Source organism: Stereum hirsutum (genome assembly GCF_000264905.1).
Source record: "Stereum hirsutum FP-91666 SS1 unplaced genomic scaffold STEHIscaffold_6, whole genome shotgun sequence".
Classification (NCBI taxonomy): domain Eukaryota; kingdom Fungi; phylum Basidiomycota; class Agaricomycetes; order Russulales; family Stereaceae; genus Stereum; species Stereum hirsutum.
The window spans coordinates 2,183,601-2,205,553 of record NW_006763136.1 but is presented as its reverse complement, the minus strand read 5'-3'; the positions used below and the strand labels follow the sequence as shown (position 1 = coordinate 2,205,553).

The window sequence follows — 21,953 nt, the reverse complement described above, 5'->3', positions numbered from 1 at the left end:
TAGCAGATGCTATTTATGTCCTGCCAGCTACCAGCAATTAATCACGAACTCAAGTTGCTCTACACCCTTGGATCGATCTTTGAACGCGAGATTTACTGACCTGACCGAACCTGTTGACAAGCACGAATGGAACTAGCTTCCTTCCGCGGCTAGGTAGGCTCCTATTCACCTGTCCCCGGTGGGCGCGCGAAGACTGCGTCGCCCGGCCGTGACAGACCCCTCTGTGAAGCATTTCGCCAAGGATGTTGGTTGGATGTGGGTTCTGTAGTAAGATTTTAGCTTTACGTTGATCCCGTAGTAGATCAGGTCATAGATTGACTTACGTATGTATTCCTGAGATACTTACCCTGTCCTGTACAACGCCATTGACCGGTAGGTTTTGATAATTGCAACACATCCTATAGCGCATGAGCAAAATAAAGCCTCGAGGATCAACATGAGCGCATCCAGCGGGAAAGATAAAGCCAGAAGACAACGATCACGGAAATCGCGTTATGGCATCTGACGCTTCTTCGGCGCCGTGGCGAATCTTGGAGCAAAAGAAGTCTGGTGTGAACCGTGCAAGTTGGGACCTGGACGTTCTGTTGGATCATATACCTGTACGTAACTCGTTCCAATCCCTCCGGAGGAAGTAACCACCGCGTAGCATCTCGCTGAGGAGACACATCAATCGACATTGTGCCCCTGTATTGACAAGAAGAACGGAGGAGAGAGCTTACCTACCTCGATAACTCGCTATAACACAGAATGGCACATTTTGAGAAATGGACACCACGAAGTCTTCGTGCTTTGACTCCGGGTTCCGATAGACAACGGAAGCTTAGCCGTAGAGAAGCCACCTTTACTCGGGATTTGTCACCAAAAGGATGCAAGAGGCAACAGGCCGTCAAAGCACGGAGAAGCAGGAACATCGAACATCGTCAACTGTGCTTGATGTCGTGGAAGATACCTATCGCTCCCACAGGGCGTATGGTATAGACTGTGGTCTTTTCCGACCATACCACTTGCTTTCGGAAAGCAAAGGAGAAAAAAACCACGGCACAGTGCTTGCGAGGCGCCGTGTCCTGTCAATCATTGACACGGCGACAGACGTTTTAGGATACATATCTTTGATGAATCGGCAAAAGCGGACGCCCAATAATTTGAAACATGATGGAATTGTGTCTCTCGTTAGGTACATCCTAGAGGGCGGCCTATGGAAGTGGCCATCTATGGCGAATATGTCAGTAGCGAGCGGCACAGAGTCGTTGCGATATCTTGCATACCTGGACATGCTCACTCATGCTCCCAGCCCCATCCTTAGACGCGGGTTTGCGCTGTGATCCCATCCTGCATCCAGAAAGCGCATCTATCCACCTCGAATTGAGTTTTCTGCTCGAGACCGCTCTGTGTGACGTTGCCATTACCGACGGTTAAGACCATTCGGAGCCGGTCTGTGGCCGATGAAAGGTACGGAGACCAGGCAGTTGAGCCGGGCGATCGTAACGTTGAGGGGGAGCCCGTGGCTGCGAACGAGGTCCAGTACGCAATTGCTTCGTGTGAGAGCAGAACCTCAGACTGATTATGAGATTGACTGGTGGTCAGACACTGCGGTCAGATCTCCAAACAACGCCCTGCGCACCGTGTTGAATGGCGTAAAAGTGAAGCCCGCGTTGGCTGCAGAACTGTAGGAAAAATACGAACGGCATTGAGTCGCGATGCACGGAAGGCACGCCTATGGTGACTTTCTTACGTTGTTCCTATCGTTGCCGAAAGTCAGCGGGTTGGCGATTTGATGACAGCGACGTACTGACCATCGAACAGGTAGTAAAGGTCGGATGTATGCATAACGCCGAGGTAGGGAGAGGCAGCCAAGAGAACCGGATTCGGTGTGTTCCATCTTCGATATATCAACTTGGGTCTTGCGATCATACAGGTGCAGTACTAGTGACGGACACATACCTGAAAGAAAAGACATTTTCGACGCCCTTGCTCACGAGAGTGTCGGCGATGAGTTGATCCCTGGCTTGTGGCTCGTCTCAGAAGGTCACATCTTCCTGAAAACTCGCGCGGTCGAGACGCACATGCAGGTGAAGATCACATCACCAGCGATCGTCCATGCTCTGTCATATTCTGTTACGAATGGACTTCCGGTCGCATTAACCTTCGGGTAAAAATCGAAAACTTCTTGGAGAGTTTCATTCGTCTATTCCACGAGGTATACCGTCATAGCAGCTCGTTGAAAGAGGTGGATTGACGTACCACGTAAGGCCATCGCGGGAAGGTAAGGGCGACGATGTCTTGGTCTGTCACAAACTGACTTGGTTTACCACCAGCAAAAGTGCGACCTAGGAACGATACCTATGATAAGTCCCCAAACTCAGAGCATCGAAGAGTAATGACCGCAACGTACCATCATGGGTACAGTGGCCCCCCATGTACTCCACTGTACTGAAGCGCCCAGACGTGATCAGGTGCGATGGTAAATCTGGGAGAAAATTGCCGTCTACAACTGCCTCAATATCACCGTTCCCGATGGCATTTATCCCGGTGACAATGGATTCTTTAGGTTGGAAAATGAGATACTCGCATACTGGGAACCTCTAGCGTATGGGTACATACCAAGTGGAGCCTCCCTCAGGCACGCGAGTGCTGAGACGTTGGACGTATCATTTGAGCAGCCGACAGCGATGGAAAAGTTGGCTGGCAGAACTGGTAAGCTCCCTTTTTCATATCAGAGAGCAGAGACGTACCAAATAGTGTCTCCGCACGAGAACTGAGAGGGTCAATCAAAGGATCATATCCAATAGACTGTGATACGACTCTCTTGAATGGCGCCCCCTTTTCACCTTCATTTCGCCGTGCTAAATAACTAGGTCATGATAAAGAGTGGAACAGCTCACATACCTCCATAGGCCACCATCTGCATAACTACACTTGCCCCACCCGCGCTTTCCCCGTCAATTGTAACTTGGTCCTTATCACCTCCGAACCTAAAGTCAAGAGTAGCGAATTAAGCAGTTACTCGAATATATATCTTCAAATAGTGGTACAAATTCAGACCCACTTTCCAATATTGCGTTGAACCCATTCCAACGCTGCACGTTGATCGAGCAGACCAGCATTGAAGTCCGCATCAGGTGCCTCTCCTACCGCAGAGCCAGACAGAAACCCAAGTACATTGAGCCGATAGGAAACCGACACCGCCACGATACCTTGATTTTCGGCTACCCAGTCGTACATGGGAAAGCCTTGGGTGGTACCCGCGTAGAGTCCTCCACCATAAATGTACACGACGACGGGAAGGTTAGACGATTCGGTCGCATTCGCCGGTTTCCAAACGTTGAGGCGTAAGCAATCTAATAAAGAAGATGACTCTGATTCGATTACTTCTCCTCGGTCACAAAAGCAAACGTACCTTCGGAGCCTACCCCAAGTACAGCAGGCTGCTGTATACACGGCGTCGCAAAGTTCCTCGCGTCAACAACCGTGCCATTCCCCGTCGCAGTCTCGTTCAACGGCTGAGGGGCTCGAAAACGCAAGTTTCCTAGCGGAGCCTGCGCGTAGGGTATTCCACCAAAGAAAACGACACTGCTGTTCGCGTCTCCGGTGGGTGAAGTCGCGTTACCAGCATACGCGGCGTAACTGAGGTCAACTACAGGTCCAAGAGGCGAGCTGATTGTTAGTGCATAGGTGAAGCCGGTCCAAAGTACCAGTGCCAGAAAGGCGCGAGCGTATGTGGTGCTGAACATTATTTTCGAGAACGAGGACGAGAAGACGCAAGATGTATCATACTAAGGCCTCTCTTATAAGTACCTCTCGATGATGATGCCCGCATCATGGACGATATACATAGGCAAGGACTCGTGAAGTGGTCGCCTGACAACCAGCCGGATGGTTTGCGTAGAATAAGTCCCGGATGGTGTCCATACTCTCGAAGACGGTCCGGAGGCACTCTTACGCATACAAAAGATGAGTCTCAACCAACTTTCGCTCTCAGATGCTTCCTCGCGGATTGTTGCTCTGAACATTGGGACCGCATCAGTGCCAAGCAAGCCTGAAGACGACAAGAAACGAGGATTGATATGGCGTAGCAGGAGACAGAGCACAGCTGGTGTATGGATACCATCCATTGAGTCGCAGCATGGAAAGGTTTGGTGTAGAGCACTGGATACTGACCAGTGGTGGTTCGTTGAAAGTTGTGGAAGTTCAGAGGAAAGCGATTGTGGCACCGCCACTAAACTCTCGAAGCCGGCCCGGACCAGCCCGGACCGGATCAGGATGGCCATTGGGAAAGGGTGGCGTCACGGTTCCCACTGAGACCAATTCCACAAAATATGGCTCTCACATCGCCAACGCTCATTCAGGTGCTCGCATCTGAGTCAACGAAGAAAACGGTCGGTGATGAACATGATCCCTATGAATCTCAGATCTCAGCTAGGTACGATACGCATGTGATATACAAAGTATGTGAATATACAGAAAAAGCGGACAGGCAACAAATGTGGCGCATGCAACAGTGGTAAGTACTGGAAAGTGAGGGGCTATCCGGGGACGACGAAGTGCAAGTGGAGGGTTGAAAGCACGGATAGCCGTGCCAATCATGTACATGAATAGATGAAGCGACGACTATGGAACTCGTCAATAATTAAGGTATACAATATATGTAAGTAAAAAAGCAGGAATCGGAGAAAAGATGATATCCGCGGAGTGAGGACGGCGACGTGTATAGTACAGAGTAAAGGGGCGGCGCTCGGGATGAATAATACTGCGATGAAGGTGAGAGAGGCGGGTGAGAAAGGATCCAAGGAGGGTGATATGGGTAGTCATGGGGTAAAGCCCCGTACAGCAGGAACGAGTGACAGTGGCGCGTGGTGAATGGGGTATGGCCCATGGGCCAGCTCGACCCAAGGACTTGACGCGCGAGAACAGAAATACACAGCAGAATGAAAGCTATCCTCACGAGAAAAAAAAATCAAGCAGCAGAGTAACCACACACGAAAACAGAAATCAGGCATCCCAACAAACATGAAGCAATCCCGCGAGAGCGAGACATAGAAGAAAAATAGATCAGCGGCTTATTGCACGCAGCAGCAACCCGTCCCCAGCGCCTTGAATAGCCCAATGCGCCTTTTGGATCCCTTGACAGGTGGTACGTATGACCGAATGGAGAGATGGACAACGGCACTTGCGACTGGAGGATTCGGATCGTCCGGACGAAATGCGGGACGTGGTATTGAGAGTTCTGAGACACAGATCATGTCAACGAATGGATGGAGGACAAAATGCTAGAACGAAGACTCACGATCGAGCGTATCCTCATCTACGAGGACTCTTCCGAGATGAAGTAGACGAAGATATGCGGGACCAGCTGGTCGTGGTTGCTCTTGCCAGTCTATACACATAGGAGGAGACTAGTGAGTAACGCCGTTATACCCGTAGGGGATCGAATACCAGAGAACATGGACTTCATAATGTCGCGCGTAGTTCACATCGAATGCATCAAGCCAAAGGTGCTGCATTATGTGACCATCTGGAACCAGTGTCGCATTCATACCTTGCCCGTGTGGCCCAAGAAGCGAGCGTGATCGCATGAATGAGCACTATAGCGATAGTGCACGAGACACACTGCTCCCCGACAAGCATGATGTAGACTGGAGCGAATGGAGAAAGACAAGGACAGAGAATACATAAAACTTACCATTTGGCCATGTGTTCCATACCAACTCCTTCACCCGTCCAACTGTTGTACGCGAGTCGAATATCATGACTTTTCGTTTGCCATCGACAAGCAGAATTGTCAACGATATTTGTGAAGGCAGCTCCGGAGATGAACCGGACTGTGACGAGTTTTGACTGTTTGCACCGTCTTGTGAAGGCCGGTTCGGGGAAGTGGGCTCGGCTGCGAGTCGGCTGCCTGGCTGCGGGGTATCCACTGGCGAATGGTGATCCCAATTACGCTCCTGACCACCATGCACCTCCACGCCTTCCTCTGTGTCCGCATCACCAGCCACGATGTAGTCATCCACAACCTCCCTTCGCATTCGATACTCCCCGGGTGGGGCATCACCCTCCGCGGTCACCGGCCTAGCTCCGTCTCTCAAATAATCATAAAATATCCTCCGATGCCCATCGAATCGGCCGTCGAGGAGGTTCAAGTCGGGAAGAGGTGGCACGACAGGTGGTCCACCAGAAGTGCCCGGACGATCGTGATCGACTCGGGTGAATGATGTGCGAGTGCTAGCGGGCATCTCTGATATATCGACAGGGAAGTATAAGGATTGCTGCATGGCAGGCATCGAAGGTTGGTGTGATGGTCGGCGAGGCATCGTTTGGGCGTGAATGTGGTCGTGAATGAGGTCGTGTCGTAGATAGGGCGTTAGAGTGGGAGTGTCGGGAGGGGGACGCAAAGCCTAACTGAGCGGGAGGCTTTTGTAACGAGTGCTATGCAAACTGACGTCGTAGCACCTGACGAGCTGTCGAATTGCTAATGGCGCTGATGGCTGTTCAAAACGCTAGCAACCGGTGTGTAAGAGCGTTGATGGGATAGTGGAGAGTAGTGCGTGGAATCAGCAAAGCTGTATGGAGGAACGGTAGGAGTGAGCGGCCGTGCGCGACTGGAGATGCGATGCTCGACTTAGGCTGAAAAAACTTACGCGCGGTAAAACGAGCCTCCAAAAGCGTGGTTAGACTTCTTGATGGAGTCGAAGAGATGGGCGGTAAGTACACCTGGTGGTAAAAGCTGCGGTTCATGGGGATAGGGATGGAAGCAGATATAGAGCGCAAGAATGAGCTTCTGAATCAGGTGTACTGGGTCACACGCGCACCTTGTGAGCTACTCCTTATAACAGGTGGTCTCCACTGAAATTGCTCCTCTTTTCTGCGCACAGGTCAGGAGAGGTGAGATCGAGGACAACACACAAGACTGGGTCGCCGATGAGTCGGGGGGTTAGTTGGGGGCTGTACGAGATGTACGGGGTGAGGATAAGCCAGAGGCGGGCGAGGTAGCCGTAAGTATGAGAGAATGTCAAAGTATAGAAGTTAGTGTGCTGGTCAGAGGTCCATATAAGCGAGAGCCCCGTATAGGATGTGGGGGTTGCAGAAAGGCGCAGAAAGTCCTCGGGCTCTTACGGGGAGTGCGCACAAGCCCAGAGCCGCTTTTCTGTCGAGACTGGGGTCCGGAGCAGTCGGACCCAAATTCGGGCCTGACCGAAGTGCGGGGTAATTGCCAATTATGACAGGAACCAACTCAAACTTTGTGTTCTCCCTCTTTCCTTCGTCCCTCGTCCTATTCGAGGCGGCGCGCTCTGCAACATTATCCAGGATCCGGTAAAACATACGACGAAGGCCTCTGGTACGCCTCTATGTACTGGCGATCTCATTGGCTCATGTCCCATCATCCGAATGGACACGGATCCTCAATACCCACGCAAGCCCGACCAACTACTAGCGCAGAATATTGACGGCAATTCAAGGAGAAAAGTAACCGGAGTCCGGCATGTGGAGTAGGTTTACCACAACCTACGTATACTCTCTACTTGTGCAGACTGCATCCGCCCCTCGACATGAAAAAGACCTCGAACTGCAGGGTGTGGACCCTATAGCTCAATTACGACGGTGGCACAGGTGTCTCAGCCAAATCGTCTTCGGTAGAAGCAGATGATGGTGCAAGAAAAGGAGTCTATTCAAGCTTTCTTGGGCGTTATAATTGACTTGGCGAGTTTCTCCGTCGCCTTAGGTTCCTCGCGCGACCCCCCATTGATCATGACTTCAAAAACTGTCTCATCATTATAACGTGCTTACTCACCGGAGCATCTCATGTACTTGTTTCGTATGTTTTCTTGCGAACCCTGACAAGCGTACTACTATCAGTGGCCCCTCGTTCGGACAAACCGTCGTTCGGACAGCGCGAAAAACACGCCCAATTCCCTATCGTTTCTCCCCGTTAAAGCTCTCATAAATCATGTTAAATCACCACTAGACCATCTGCGAAGTGATTTGAGTACAATAATGACAGTGGGAGGTCGAATGGGGAGGGGGGCGTTTCGGACACTTTGGCGGGATCGGCTGTCCGATCGACGGTCCCACCCCCCGATCGACGACCTTTCTCCCGAGCAATCCACAACAAAATTGCATCGGCATGTACCTACAGTAGGGGGCATTGTGTTTGCAAAGTTTCATGGCAAGAGACCTTATACTGCGTGAGCTAGCTTTTTTGCAGTCCGGATTATCCGAACGAAGGGCCAGTGATAGTATTTTGGAGACGAACAGACCCAGTGCGCCACAGTGGCTTACTTTGTGTGCGGGCTCTTCCGGATCCGGCTCTCGCCGACAGACGCTAGCCAGTTGTGTCACCGCCAGTTCAACAAGCAGACGTCCGCAACGCGACCCCTCCCAGTGACCGTCATGGTCGATGTCTCATGTCCAGCTGGTTAACGACACCCAGACCACTTTGGCACGGTAGGACCCTGCAACTCAACCTCCCTTGCCCGGCGATGGACCATGGCCATATGCGTACAACGGAATACAACCTCGTCCAGGACCCCTCCTTCTCCTCAGCCCCATACAGTTCCATCCATATCTCCTCAGCGACTTGGTGAGTTGCGCCCTGTCATTTTTACCTGGCTATGTTTAGGATCTACTCCTCGGCTTTGTGAGTGGCCTGGCCGAAGCAGATGCTACGCATTGACTGAAGGGCTTTTGCTACCCTTGACGCCGGCGGAACTTCATCAGCAACGGTCTGCGGAGAGGAAATCCCGGTACTCCGTGGGCTTTTATTGGCGGTGAGCGCTGTGAACCTCGTCTTTACTAGCAGAGCCATGGGTAACTGTCATGTTTCTCACAAGCTCACAAAGTCTCCCGTCATTCCTTCTCGACTTGTAAGCAGACCACTCGCATATTGATCCGTATCCGGGATGACAAAGTGTCGGTGACCATAGCGCCAACCTGGGACTCGGTTATCTGTTCTGATGTTCAACAACAGCCCACTCTAAAGACAATTCTGTCACCTGTTCATCTCGAGGTCAATTCAGTGGTGTTGATCTGTGCTTCTTCTCTGTACATTTAGCTTGGATCTGAGGTCGAAGTCAGACTGGCTGCTCATCCTTGGTGCGAACTGACATAATCAAAGCATCGTCGACACGCACACTTGACCGCTCCTTCATCCGTGCCGACCCCTTAACCTACACGATGAAGCTCCGTTGACTCGCCCATGATCATCCCCCCACGTTTCGATCTCTCAAGCTTCAAGGTTAAACTTGGCGCTTTGACCGCGACACAGGAACCCATCAAACCCGAAAAGTCATATGCATAAGCCCGCGATCCCTCAAATATTTCACCGTTGCACCCCAATCCGTCCCGAGCTCCTCGTGTGAAACCGGGTTGGCCTTCCTCAATATACTCCGTGAGTGCTTCAAGACTCCGCCTCCGCCTGTGCTCTTCTCCTTTCCTTTATATTAAACCGTTCACAATTTTTTCTTCCACCTTAAACCCCGCACTTCCACGCCCCGCCCCCGCAGGTCACCGGAGCCCTGTTACTCGATCTATTCTGGCGATCTCCTTCATCTGCTACGACAAGACGATGGCCCGTGCATGCCTACCTGAAATAGAGGATCGATTATACCCCGCTTCCCCACGATTCCCTAATCCCAATCAGACCGACGCGACGTCAATTATGATAGACAACAGACATGCACCCAGACTTCACCGTCAAATCTCGCGCACTGTCCCACGACTTACCATGCACGACAATTCGAAGCAGATTTCGGTGCTTCATAGCGCCTGAGTACACATTTGGTGAGTTCCCTCGACCTCTCCAACATTGCATGATCCTCTCTGTTTTATATAGCAACGAAAAACAAACATATCACGAGCATGGCCTCGCTTTCCGGAACCGTCTTCACATGTCACTCCGTCCCTTTCATCCTCGTAACCCATTCCCGTCCCTTTTCCTGCTTGCACAACACTCGAGAACGGTCTCGTCTGAGTCGACGTCTATTTTTGTCGTCGGCTCCCGTCCTCTGCCTCTCCGTGTTTTGTTTTCTTCATTTCCGCCTCCCCTTCTCCACCCTTTCGCCTCTCCTTCTCTTCCCTCTCGCCTCGCCTCCTCTTCTCTCTCGCCTCTCCTCCCTTCCACCCCTATTTCGTCTTCCATCTCGTCCACAGTTTGGCGATTCAAGACTGGGGTGTCCTCCCGTGGAACTTCATTCGGACGAGTATCGCGATGATCATCGATTCGATCGGCTTGGCTTGGAATCCGTGACGTTTGGAGCTCTCGAGTCCAAGAAAATTGAGGGTCTTGCGCAGGCTTGCTTGCTTCCAACGAAGTTCTTCTACAGCCCCCAACACCTGCTTTCTTCAAAGCGGAGGACCGGACCAGACCCTTCGCCAACGCCGTGGCACCTTCTTACTCAACTAGTTTTTGGTGCGTCCTCGTCACTGTCTTCAGGGGTCCGCTTTACTTTTCGCTTTGAATTCACGACGCGAGCGAGTATGTCCAACGGTGGACGTCGAATAGGCACCGACGTCGTGATCCCTGCACCTACCACTTACACATGCGGGTCGCGCATATGCAGTCTCACTCAATCTGTGCGGCCGCCAGCGCATACCATATGGATGCCTGATCGCAGTGCTCTTCACACCAGCTCAGCAAACCATCATCATTCATGTATCATCAAGCGGGCGGCTATTCGCTCCTGTAACTGTAATACCACTTCGTGATCACATCCATCCCTCCATTTGACAATACGCGACAGTGTGAATCTGTGATGGCAGCGAAAGCACAACACAAAGCACAAGCGTCAAGCGTCCGTCGAACGTACGATTCGCAGGATTTCTTGTCGGCGTCCGTCACAATTATCAGGCGATGTTTCAGGGTTTCAGATGAATACGGAAGCGGTTCGTTCGTGCTTCGTGTAAGAATTGTCTCATTTAGGTATGCAGTCTTGCTGTGCTGGCGCGTTTGTTACCGATACTGAATCAACGGGCGGTATGACCGGATCAGGGGTAGACGCAGCGTTACGGAGAGGGCTTTTCGACGCGATAACAAAACTTTCCACGGACATGATACGACTGTGGTTTACATACGTGACCGAGTAGTATACATTCATCTGCGGCGCTACGGGGGAATAGGATAAGGATGCTACTCTACCGTGCGAGAAACCTACGGCAGTTGGTGCGGAGATACGACACCAACAAACTACGAGGATGAATCGGTAAATTATCGTGAACGTCGTCCGAGAGACCAACACGAAAGATCGACGAGTAAAGGGGTGGTCAGCGCCGGTTTAGTGGCGGTGGCAGTGGCTGACCGAAGAGTTTTAGTTAGCATTCGCTGTTGTGTTAGTGGCGAGCGTCAAAAGGGAGGATAACAAAGTGTGCTGATAGTCATGCTCCTAGGGGTCAATCCGCCCTTCGAGGAGATGATGGAACAGATGCGGCGAGCGGGATTAGTCAATCGAACGGTTTATGCGAGAAAAGAGTCTCAGCGAACGATGTGAGACAACGGCATATTCGACTGCTTATGTGTGCGGTGAGGTTGGCAAGTAAGAGCGCTGGTTGACCAGCTACAAATCGACAGGGAGGAGTATCACCTGCGGGCATACCTAGGAATAATGAACGAGATCTATTCAAAAAATGAGAGACGGGATCTGCGTATTGTTTCGGGCGGGGGCGGTGACGAGAAGGAGGACGGACGAGGATTGGCTGGTTGAGTGGTGGAATGCGATGGTACGATGAGGACGGGCAGAGACGAAAATTGGTAGCGGTGTGGCGCTACGTCTGGAGGAGGCCAGCGGCGGCGTGTGAAAGTTGGGGGCTATATCCCCATCGGCCTTTCCATCTCGACGGCCGAGAAATAAATACCAGAGCTTGTGCGTCTGCGCCCGTCTGAAACCCTCCCCCGACTCCGACTAGACTTTATTTCCTCCTTCTCTTCCTAGACTTCAGCACTCGCAAAATGTCTTCCAAAGGTACCCATATCTATCCCGTCTACCGTTCTCATCAGCTCATCGACGTTCCATAGCTATCCGCGAGTACGACGCTAAGCTCTTGCTTGCCTACTGGCTCGAGCGCGCACCTATCGTCGACCCCGCTGTCAAGTCTACGACCAACTTTGTTTTCCCTGCACCAAAGGTTGCTCAGGTCTCATGGGATCCCGCCACAAACACCATCACACCCGACACTCAGCTCCCTAGCTGGGTTTTCACCACCAAGCTCGTCGCAAAGCCTGACCAGCTCATCAAGCGTCGCGGGAAGGCAGGCCTCCTCGCTCTCAACAAGACTTGGGACGAGGCCAAGCCATGGATTTCTGAGCGTGCTGGAAAGCCCCAAAAGGTGCCCGTCTAATTCCCATCTCTCTTGTTATCCCCCTGTTCCATACAGTTATCGGATCCGAATTTCAGGCCTTGTGCGAATTGCACACCTGCCAGCTGGCATGCATGTCTTGTCTGATCGAGTCTGAACTCTATCATGATGGAATGCATCCAGCCTGCAAAGATGCTTCCTTCATACGTCCGACCTCGAATTCGAGCGCGCGTCTTGCAGCGCGTTCGGCTCACGTGACCTCATTTACTTCATTTTCTCGCCTCACCGCGTCCACGGGCTTTGCGCTTACACGTAATCCGCCCCTATCTTTTCACCCAGGTTGAATCCGTCACGGGAACCTTGAACAACTTCATTCTCGAGCCTTTCCTCCCTCACCCCTCCAACACCGAGTACTACGTCTGCATCAACTCCCAGCGTGAAGGCGATACCATCCTTTTCACCCACGAAGGTGGTGTCGACGTTGGTGATGTTGACGCCAAAGCCCTCAAACTCGACATCAACGTCGGAAAGCCTTTCCCATCTCGCGAAGTCATCGCCTCCACCCTCCTCCCGCACGTCCCCGCCGAGAAGAAAGATTACCTCGTCGACTTCCTCATCCGCCTCTACTCCGTCTACGTCGACCTCCACTTCGCCTACCTCGAAATCAACCCCCTCATCTGCCTCGATGCCGTCGACGGTGGTCAGCCCCAGATCTTCTATCTGGACATGGCTGCCAAGCTCGACCAGACCGCCGACTCTATCTGTGGCCCTAAATGGGCTATTGCCCGCGACTTGACTGTCTACGATGCTGCTGCCGTCAAGGGCAAGGGTATCTCTGCCGACCGTGGTCCTCCTATGGTCAGCACTACACATTTTTGTTAAGTCCGAGCAGACTCACTAATTATTTTATTTGTTACTCCGCGCAGGTTTGGCCCGCTCCCTTCGGTCGTGACTTGACCAAGGAGGAGGCCTACATCCAGAAGTTGGACGCCTCGACTGGTGCCTCTCTCAAGTTGACCGTCCTCAACGCCGAAGGTCGTATCTGGACTATGGTTGCCGGTGGTGGTGCCTCCGTTGTCTACTCTGATGCCATCGCTGCTCACGGTTTCGCACACGAGCTTGCCAACTACGGAGAATATTCCGGTGCTCCCACTGAAGGTCAAACCTACGAGTACGCCAAGACTATCAGTGAGTTTAGTCTCTATGCCTTCTATTAAAGCTCAGTCCTGAGATGGTTCTCTAGTCGACTTGATCACTCGCGGCACGCCCAACCCAGAGGGCAAGCTCCTCATCATCGGTGGTGGTATCGCCAACTTCACCAACGTCGCCGCTACTTTCAAGGGTATCATCCGTGCCCTCAAAGAGTACAAGGCTGCCCTCATCAACCACTCTGTAAAGATCTACGTTCGTCGCGGTGGACCTAACTACCAGGAAGGTCTCAAAGCCATGCGTCTCCTCGGCGAGTCTCTTGGTGTCCCTATCAGGGTTTTCGGCCCCGAGACCCACATCACTGAGATCGTTCCCCTCGCTTTGGGCATCAAGCGTGACGCCAAGTCCGTCGCTCCTTCCGCCGCCCCCTCCGTCCCTTCAAGCCCTCCTGCTACCAGCAGTGGTGCCCTCCCCGAGAGCGAAGGTGTTGGTGCCGTTCACGCGGATGGCTCACGTACCCAAGCAGAGGACGGCATCGTTCGCTTCGAGCCTGGCACCACCCACGCCCGTCCTTCCTACCGTCCTTTCGATGCGACCACCAAGTCCTTCGTCTACGGTCTCCAGCCCCGTGCCATCCAGGGTATGCTCGACTTTGACTTCTCCTGCGGCCGTGCTACACCTTCCGTCGCTGCCATGATCTACCCCTTCGGTGGTCATCATATCCAGAAGTTCTACTGGGGAACGAAGGAGACCCTTCTCCCCGTCTACACCTCGGTCGGTGAGGCCGTGAAGAAGCACCCCGATGTCGACGTTGTCGTCAACTTCGCCTCCTCCCGTTCCGTCTACTCCAGCACCCAGGAGATCCTCACCTTCCCCGAGATCAAGTCCATCGCCATCATCGCTGAGGGTGTCCCCGAGCGTCACGCCCGTGAGATCCTCCACCTCGCCCAGTCCAAGGGTGTCCTCATCATCGGTCCTGCTACCGTCGGTGGTATCAAGCCCGGATGCTTCAAGATCGGTAACTCTGGTGGTATGATGGACAACATCATCGCCTCGAAGCTCTACCGCGCTGGCTCCGTCGGCTACGTCTCCAAGTCCGGTGGTATGTCCAACGAGCTCAACAACATCCTCTCCATCTTCACCAACGGTACCTACGAGGGTGTTGCCATCGGTGGTGACCGTTACCCTGGCTCGACCTTCATCGACCACTTGCTCCGCTACGAGCAGGACCCCGAGTGCAAGATGCTCGTCTTGCTCGGTGAGGTCGGTGGTATCGAGGAGTACCGCGTCATCGAGGCCGTCAAGCAGGGTGTCATCAAGAAGCCCATCGTCGCCTGGGCCATCGGTACTTGCGCGAAGATGTTCACCACCGAGGTTCAGTTCGGTCACGCTGGCTCGATGGCCAACTCGGACATGGAGACCGCCGATGCGAAGAACAAGGCCATGCGCGCCGCTGGCTTCATCGTTCCCGAGACGTTCGAGGACCTGCCCTACGTGTTGAAGGAGACCTACGACAGCTTGGTCGGCAAGGGTGTCATCCGCCCCGTTCCCGAGCGTGAGCCTCCCGTCATCCCCATGGACTACAAGTGGGCGCAGGAGCTCGGCCTCATCAGGAAGCCCGCTGCTTTCATCTCCACCATCTCCGACGAGCGTGGCCAGGAGCTTCTCTACGCTGGCATGCGTATCTCGGATGTCTTCAAAGAGGATATCGGTCTCGGTGGTGTCGTCTCGCTGCTGTGGTTCAAGAGGAGGTTGCCGCAATGGGCTACCAAGTTCATCGAGATGGTCCTCATGTTGACTGCCGACCACGGTCCCGCCGTGTCTGGGTACGTTCCCGAATTTATTTTTCGTCTCGAACGATTATTTATGTACTTCTCATTATAGTGCCATGAACACCATCGTCGCCACCCGTGCTGGCAAGGACCTCATCTCGTCGCTCGCCTCTGGTCTCTTGACCATTGGTTCCCGATTCGGTGGTGCCCTTGATGAGGCTGCCTCCATGTTCTCGAACGCTCGTGACACTGGTCTCACGCCTCGCGAGTTCGTCGACAGCGCCCGCAAGGCGAACAAGCTCAGTGAGTAACCTTCGCAATACTCTCTTCCCTCTTCTTCCCATTTCTTCCCATTCTGATCGATTCATTTTGTTCAGTTTCTGGTATCGGCCACAAGATCAAGAGCGTCAACAACCCCGACTTGCGTGTCGAGCTCGTCAAGGAGTACGTCCGCAAGAACTTCCCATCGCACTCCCTCCTCGACTACGCCCTCGCCGTCGAGAAGGTCACCACGTCCAAGAAGGACACCCTCATCCTGAACGTCGACGGTTGCATCGCCGTCTGCTTCGTCGACCTTCTCCGCGACTCTGGCGCCTTCACACCGGAGGAGGCGGACGAGTACATCAAGATCGGCACGCTCAACGGTCTCTTCGTTCTCGGTCGTTCGATCGGTTTCATCGGTCACCATCTCGACCAGAAGAGGTTGAGGAGCCCGCTCTACCGCCACCCCGCCGACGATATCTTCATCAACATGGCAGACCTTTCGCAGCCGAGGGTGTTGAGCAAGATGGCATAGGCGTCTTCTCGTTTTTCGTTTCTTGGTTGTCTCGTCATGTCATGTCGTTTCGTTTCGTTCTGCTTCACGCCTGCTTTCTTCCTTTCCCTTCGTCCCTTCTGTTTTGATTTCAGTCATGAGAGGTTGCTTGTGCTTTTACTGTAGATTGCCTCACTCATCATCGGATATGATTGTCACGTCATTGAAAGAAGTTCCATATGTATATCAAAAGAGGGCGAACTATTTGCTCTTAATGAATATAACGCATCTCTTTTACGCATCACTTTTCGAGAGTGTGGATGTTCGTGTGGGAGGAGAGTTGGTCGAATGGCATCTAAGCTCGTCTAGTTCAAGTACTGGGACTGCAACAACTCGAGGTGGAGTTGCGTGGCTCTGGCCACTCCCAATGGAACGGTGATATTTTACTCTTGAGTTTTACAAACTACAAAGAGAACTATATTGACAATGCTCAGGCTCATTTTTAAGTCCCTATCGATTAGTGGTTAAATCATCACGTTGTGGCGGTCGTCAATCCGTGAAGCCGCCGGCTCGACTCCGGCTAGGGACAGTTTCTTGGGACAGATACATTTTGCTTCTGCCCATGAACACACTTCCTTCAGTCTACGAATACTTAGCAATGCCCCATATCGTCTTCCGTGGATTGCCTGGAACCTTCTCGGTCATTGTCTAGCATTTTCGGGAGATCCTCCCAGAGCCATTTGCACTGCGTTATCCGTCGGATCTGCTTCGACCTCTCACCTTGCTCTCACCTCTCTTCTTGCTGACACTCAGAGTTAAAAGTATCTGACTACTATGAGCTATCCTATGGTAACCATCCAGTTGGATTCCGATACATTTGTTGGTTCCATCCTCGCCACGATGCAGATCTGCTCCTAGGTGTCTCTCAGCCGCTGGGACTCTCGGAGACGACATCATCGAGGCTGTATGGAGTGATGTTTCAAGCATTCAATGTCTCAGATTGTCGTCTCGCACCATCAGTACTCACTCCTGGGTCATCCACTGCTTGCTTTCCCCTTCTGTTGATCGTCAGTCTCAGAAAGAATGTACTCTGATTCGTCCAGTTGGAATCCTGTCTACTCTGCCTTAGGGAGACTACAAGCCCCCGAGCCCCGCTGATCGCACAACGAAAGCACGATATCATCTGAAGAAAAAACTCAGGACCACTCCACACTGTCCCTTGGTGTATACGTATGCGCAGCCGTCTGCAACTTCGAAATTGACGATGGGATTTTGCATGATCAGCCGGTGCGAAGACAACAGCAGTCGCAAGCTGGGCGATTGTCGGATTTCCACGTCACCGGCGTTCTCAATGAGTGAGTGCTCATATTGGGATTTTGCTCCCGGTTTTCTTCAGTTTCTTCACCAAAGGGGTTCCCGGTTGAAAAACTGAGATCTAAGGACGGGCGCCGGTTTTGGAAGGGAGGGTCCTTCTTTCCCATCTCGAATCCGGAGCCGTCGAAAGTCGCTCCCGGACGCTTCCTTCGAATAACATGCTCCTCTGCACCGTCTTCTTTGGGATGGTGGTACCATGGTACGATCCTTTTCTTGACTACCGGACCTGGATTGTATTCTGATCCGCCTACTTTTGAAGGACCTGCAGTTGCCCATTCTGGCATCAATCTCGCTGCCTGATTTTGCAACATTACAAAGGGTGTTTGCTCGCATGTTGTGATCAATGCACATGCTCGATGGTTGTGGTCAACTATTATTGTGATAAATTTCGACTTCCAGCTTCCTCTCTTTCGGGTCCTATAACTGAAATAGATATGGTCACGATATTCTGCTGTCTATGACGCTACCAGCGAGTCTCCGCTTAGGAGCCAGAGTTCGTTGGTAGTCAACATCGTGCTTCGCAGAACCTATGAGGATCAGTTGACTGTATTGGCGCATATGGTACCTTTCCCGATCGCCCTGGTCAACCGCGTGCATCTCACATCGTCTTTCCGGATTAGGGAGAGTGGCCCAGAGTTTCTGCTGGCCATCCTTCCCTGTCTGTCAAACACGTTCTTCTGAGGACCATATTCCCTGATGATAATCATGCTTTGGTTGCCCTCCCTGAGACTGCTGCAGATTGTCGCAGGTGAGCCTGACGCCGCCCGCTGGTTTCTCGGAGGTTTTATACCACCATGCATACCAGTTTTCCTTAAAAGCGTGATACTCGGTTCCTCTCTCTACATCGGTTCCCTCGTTCACTGGCAATATGCTCGCTTTCACCCCCTTCGTTGCCCTGGCTCTTGCTGGGTCATCGTCCGCCGCGACCTTCGGTACCCACCTTGCACTTCGTTCTACCCCGAGCTCCAACAATGTTATCGCCCAGGCAAGCCGCACCTTTCATCTTGTACTCAGTTTAATGGGTGTACTTACGTCGCCTTTATAGATGTTTGAATGGCCTTGGACAAGGTCTGGCTTTTTGTCATTGGAACAAGCATCTCGAAACTGATTGCGTTTGGTTTCTTCGCATTCACTCTGTGCAGCATCGCGACCGAGTGCACTGATGTACGGTCTCGACTTGATGGCATATAATCATTCCTTGACGTCTTTTGATAGTATCTAGGACCTTTTGGGTACGGCTATGTTCAAGTCAGCCCTCCTATGGAGCACAGTACGTTCTACATCCGGATACCGACTACGCCAGTTGATTTGATCCCGATCTTTTATAGTAACTGGCACGCAGTGGTGGTAAGAAATACCTGTTATTGTTCTGGACAGCCAAGCGTACTCACAGAACGGCCAGGTGCGACTATCAGCCTGTTTCGTACACCTTGACGAGTAGACGCGGTACCGAGGCCGAATTTGCGAGCATGGTCTCCACTTGCGCTGATGCTGGCGTCGGTATCATCGTCGACGCCGTTACCAACCATATGACCGCGTATGTCTGTATTTCACATGCACAGCGGACAAGACATTGATGGGTCCGAATAGCGGCTCCGGGACTGGTTTCGCCGGCAACACGTACAGCAAGTACGATTAGTGAGTAATTTTTCTACATCTTTCGGATACACAAGCTCATCCTTACTCGCAGCCCAGCGGTACCTTACACGTCGAGCAGCTTCCATTACTGCAATGGTGCTAACGGCGCGAAGGATATCAGTAACTACGACAATGCGACTGAGTGCGTTCGAGTCTTCTGTATGTCTGGGTCGATCAAATATACTAATGGGTTACCTTGTGCACAGTGTTTGGTTCTGTGAGGTACGCCAGACCCAGCTGATCTTGAGCATACGATACTAATATTATTTTTCTATCAAGCTTGATAGTCTTGCAGATCTTGCCCAGGAAGAGAGCTCTGTCCGTGACTCCATTGCCGGTTACTTGCAAAATCTTCTTGACATCGTACGTGCCCGATTCCCCGTTTGGTACTCTGACACCGACAATTCTTGCTTCTCGTTAGGGAGTCGCCGGATTCCGACTCGATGCGGCTAAGAGCATTCCGCCTGCCAATATTTCTGCTATACTGGGCTCCCTGTCTGGATCTTACTACGATACTCAAGTATGTTCCTTCATCTGCTATTTTTCATCACGCCATCTTCGATTCTGACGAGATATACTTCGCAGGAAGTCTACTATGGAGCCGGAGAGGCCGTCAGCCCCGCCGATTATGTTGGAAACGGGTCAGTAAACCCTTTCGATTCCTAAAATACGAAGGCGAAGTAGCTAATATCATTGCTTGACAGGGATGTCATCGAATTCAGAGTGCCGGAGACTGTTCTCACCTACTTCACATCCCAAGGAGTAAGCTGCATCTTTTCTCTCATACCTAGATCTCGTCATGCTGACCGTACACTTTAGATTGCCAACATGGTGACGCCCTCGCGTACGTTTGCGCACACTAAAAAAGACTATGTCAAGCTAACTGACAATTATTCCAGCCATGGGTTCTGCCTGGGGTTTTATTGACTCAGACGTTGCCAACTCCATCGTCGCTAACCAAGACACAGTAAGAAATTCAACATCTCTTCGGATGTATGACAGCTCTCTCAGTTTGGATCCTTTCTCCCTCAGGAACGCAGCGCTACGTCTCTGAACTACGAGTCTGCTAACAACGCCTATGTACTTTCGGCCATTTTCATCCTCTCTGTGAGCATGACAGTTATCCACTTCCTGAACATACTGCTTACTATTTATACCGCAGTTCAATTATGGTGGAGCCAAAACTGTGTACTCCGGCTACAACTTCACGAGTTACGATCAGGGTGCGCCACAGGACTCAAACGGAAACACTAATGCCGTGACTTGTGACTCTAATGGATGGCGCTGTGAGTGTGCTCCTTATTCTCATCTTAACCGAACTCGACGGTCTGAACCTTTTTTGTCTTTTCGGAATCGATGCAGGCGAGCATCGCTGGCAGGCAATCGCCAACATGGTTGGCTTCAATAACGCGGTAGGCCAGTCGTCTGCGTTGACTAACATTCAAGAAGGGACCAATAACCAAATCGGTGGGTTCTGTTATTCTGTCATTTATACTGCACAGGATTTCTGACGGGCTCCTGCAGCGTTCGGACGTGGAAGCATCGGCTTCGTCGCTATCAACAATGCTGCGTCGTCGTGGTCAGCGACCTTCTCCACATCCCTTCCTGACGGCACCTGTGAGTAACACATCCCCGCGATTCATGATTCAGAACAACCCTGCTTACAGACCGAAAATCGCACCAGACTGCGACATCATGTACGTGGTGATCGCTCTCGCGTATATGCAAGCATTTTGACCTTCCGTCTCTATAGCCACGACACCGACACCGATCCTACGGTGTGTAGCAGTACGACCTACACGGTCTCCGGTGGGTCCTTCACGGCCACCGTTGGAGCCTACGACGCTATCGCGATCTACACTTCCTGTGCGTCTCTATCCGAGTCCGTTGATGTATTCTCTCTCTAACCACTAGTCATATAGCTGGATCTACGTGAATACAACCCTTATGCTGCGCACACTTCACGCAGACTCATCGTTGTGATTTTGATTTTGATTTTGATTTATATACCCTTCCCGAATGTCGTTCGACGAGTACTAGTATACCCACTTCAACCACGAGCACGTCTACCGCGCCTACTTCAACCTCCGCGACCGTATCTATCACGTTCGACGAGCTCGAAACTACGAGTTTCGGGGAAAACGTTTATCTCGTCGGGTCCATCGCCGCTCTGGGCAGCTGGAACACCGCTGTCAGTTCACCTATCCTCTAAGCTGTTGTTGCATGCCGCGTGAAGTCAAATCTGACTGTGCTGTCACGACTTTGCACAGAGCGCGATCCTTCTGTCCGCGGCTCAATATACGTCCAGCAACCCGCTCTGGTCCGTGACAGTCACTCTGCCATCTTCCACGGCGTTCGAGTATAAATGTGAGTGCTTTAGTACCTACTTCCCCGCGATGTAAATAGCTCAATGGACGCACCGTTCCTTCCTACCCACCAGTCTTCAAGAAAGAGTCCGATGGAAGCATCGTCTGTGAGTCTTCTTCTAAGTCTCCCTTTTTGAACACACCTAGTTCTGTGGGTTTGCTGACCACTTTGTACTATATCGTATAGGGGAATCGGACCCGAACAGGTCTTATACGACTTCATCGAGCGGCTCCGCGACTGTCAGCGATTCGTGGAGATGAGAACGATGGCACACAAATCTTCTCCGACGTGCTATTTCGATGATTTTCTTTCTTCCCTTTCGCGAAAATAGGACTCTCAGCGCGCTCACTTGACTCATATTGTGCCTCATTGGCTCTCCGAAAATTCATCTTGATCAAGGTTCGTAGAAAATGTGTGAGAACTGTATACCTCCATACACGTTGTAGTTCTTACCTGTTGTTTGTAACTTTATTTGATAATCGTACACGACGATTGTAACGCAATTTTGCCACACGAGTTCGCAAGCTGAGGACTTGCTCCCGAGAGAACGGCCAGAATGGCTGCCTGAAACGGACTGAACCAATGAAAGGTTCCCGCTTCGACTTTTCTCCATTCGT

General features: G+C 51.9%; 6 protein-coding genes and 1 non-coding gene across 7 annotated transcripts; 4 read left to right on the top strand and 3 right to left on the bottom strand.

Moving 5' to 3' along the window:
* Positions 1–1,299: 1,299 nt before the first annotated feature.
* On the bottom strand, positions 1,300–3,731 carry STEHIDRAFT_156625 (alpha/beta-hydrolase; the record flags this gene model as incomplete). The annotated part of the gene is made up of 13 exons (XM_007303819.1): positions 1,300–1,557; positions 1,622–1,664; positions 1,733–1,739; positions 1,794–1,879; positions 1,942–2,001; positions 2,064–2,185; positions 2,242–2,327; positions 2,393–2,542; positions 2,602–2,682; positions 2,733–2,828; positions 2,887–2,972; positions 3,047–3,338; positions 3,398–3,731. 13 exons carry the CDS (start codon positions 3,729–3,731, stop codon positions 1,300–1,302), a joined length of 1,701 nt encoding a protein of 566 aa, XP_007303881.1.
* Positions 3,732–4,378: 647 nt separating this feature from the next.
* On the bottom strand, positions 4,379–6,971 carry STEHIDRAFT_121290 (uncharacterized protein). The gene is made up of 5 exons (XM_007303818.1): positions 6,807–6,971; positions 6,636–6,721; positions 5,681–6,557; positions 5,285–5,374; positions 4,379–5,224 (listed from the first exon to the last, which is right to left on the bottom strand). The coding sequence occupies exons 3-5, from the start codon at positions 6,306–6,308 to the stop codon at positions 5,058–5,060; spliced, it is 885 nt and encodes a 294-aa protein (XP_007303880.1). The 5' UTR covers positions 6,309–6,557; positions 6,636–6,721; positions 6,807–6,971; the 3' UTR covers positions 4,379–5,057.
* Positions 6,972–8,712: 1,741 nt separating this feature from the next.
* STEHIDRAFT_146977 (uncharacterized protein) lies at positions 8,713–10,319 on the top strand. Its single transcript, XM_007303817.1, has 2 exons — positions 8,713–9,382; positions 9,498–10,319. Exon 2 carries the CDS (start codon positions 9,669–9,671, stop codon positions 10,203–10,205), a length of 537 nt encoding a protein of 178 aa, XP_007303879.1. The 5' UTR covers positions 8,713–9,382; positions 9,498–9,668; the 3' UTR covers positions 10,206–10,319.
* Positions 10,320–10,388: 69 nt separating this feature from the next.
* On the bottom strand, positions 10,389–10,584 carry STEHIDRAFT_130993 (uncharacterized protein; the record flags this gene model as incomplete). Its single annotated transcript, XM_007303816.1, is given in 2 exon segments — positions 10,389–10,420; positions 10,440–10,584. The coding sequence occupies 2 exon segments, from the start codon at positions 10,582–10,584 to the stop codon at positions 10,389–10,391; spliced, it is 177 nt and encodes a 58-aa protein (XP_007303878.1).
* A 1,291-nt stretch (positions 10,585–11,875) lies between these two features.
* STEHIDRAFT_168362 (ATP-citrate synthase) lies at positions 11,876–16,095 on the top strand. The gene is made up of 7 exons (XM_007303815.1): positions 11,876–11,948; positions 12,002–12,312; positions 12,622–13,140; positions 13,209–13,470; positions 13,526–15,257; positions 15,316–15,506; positions 15,581–16,095. Exons 1-7 carry the CDS (start codon positions 11,936–11,938, stop codon positions 15,997–15,999), a joined length of 3,447 nt encoding a protein of 1,148 aa, XP_007303877.1. The 5' UTR covers positions 11,876–11,935; the 3' UTR covers positions 16,000–16,095.
* Positions 16,096–16,463: 368 nt separating this feature from the next.
* STEHIDRAFT_t134 lies at positions 16,464–16,546 on the top strand. The gene has a single exon. It is a non-coding gene; the product is annotated as a tRNA-His (tRNA).
* A 1,647-nt stretch (positions 16,547–18,193) lies between these two features.
* Positions 18,194–21,844, top strand: STEHIDRAFT_78757 (alpha-amylase). Its single transcript, XM_007303247.1, has 26 exons — positions 18,194–18,316; positions 18,377–18,399; positions 18,474–18,495; positions 18,547–18,601; positions 18,660–18,678; positions 18,734–18,868; positions 18,922–18,969; positions 19,022–19,111; positions 19,176–19,191; positions 19,249–19,332; positions 19,391–19,489; positions 19,555–19,610; positions 19,674–19,731; positions 19,789–19,813; positions 19,869–19,936; positions 20,002–20,076; positions 20,132–20,255; positions 20,332–20,436; positions 20,494–20,586; positions 20,654–20,666; positions 20,723–20,835; positions 20,892–20,898; positions 21,007–21,160; positions 21,240–21,336; positions 21,410–21,442; positions 21,523–21,844. Exons 1-26 carry the CDS (start codon positions 18,200–18,202, stop codon positions 21,594–21,596), a joined length of 1,803 nt encoding a protein of 600 aa, XP_007303309.1. The 5' UTR covers positions 18,194–18,199; the 3' UTR covers positions 21,597–21,844.
* The last annotated feature ends 109 nt before the right edge of the window (positions 21,845–21,953 follow it).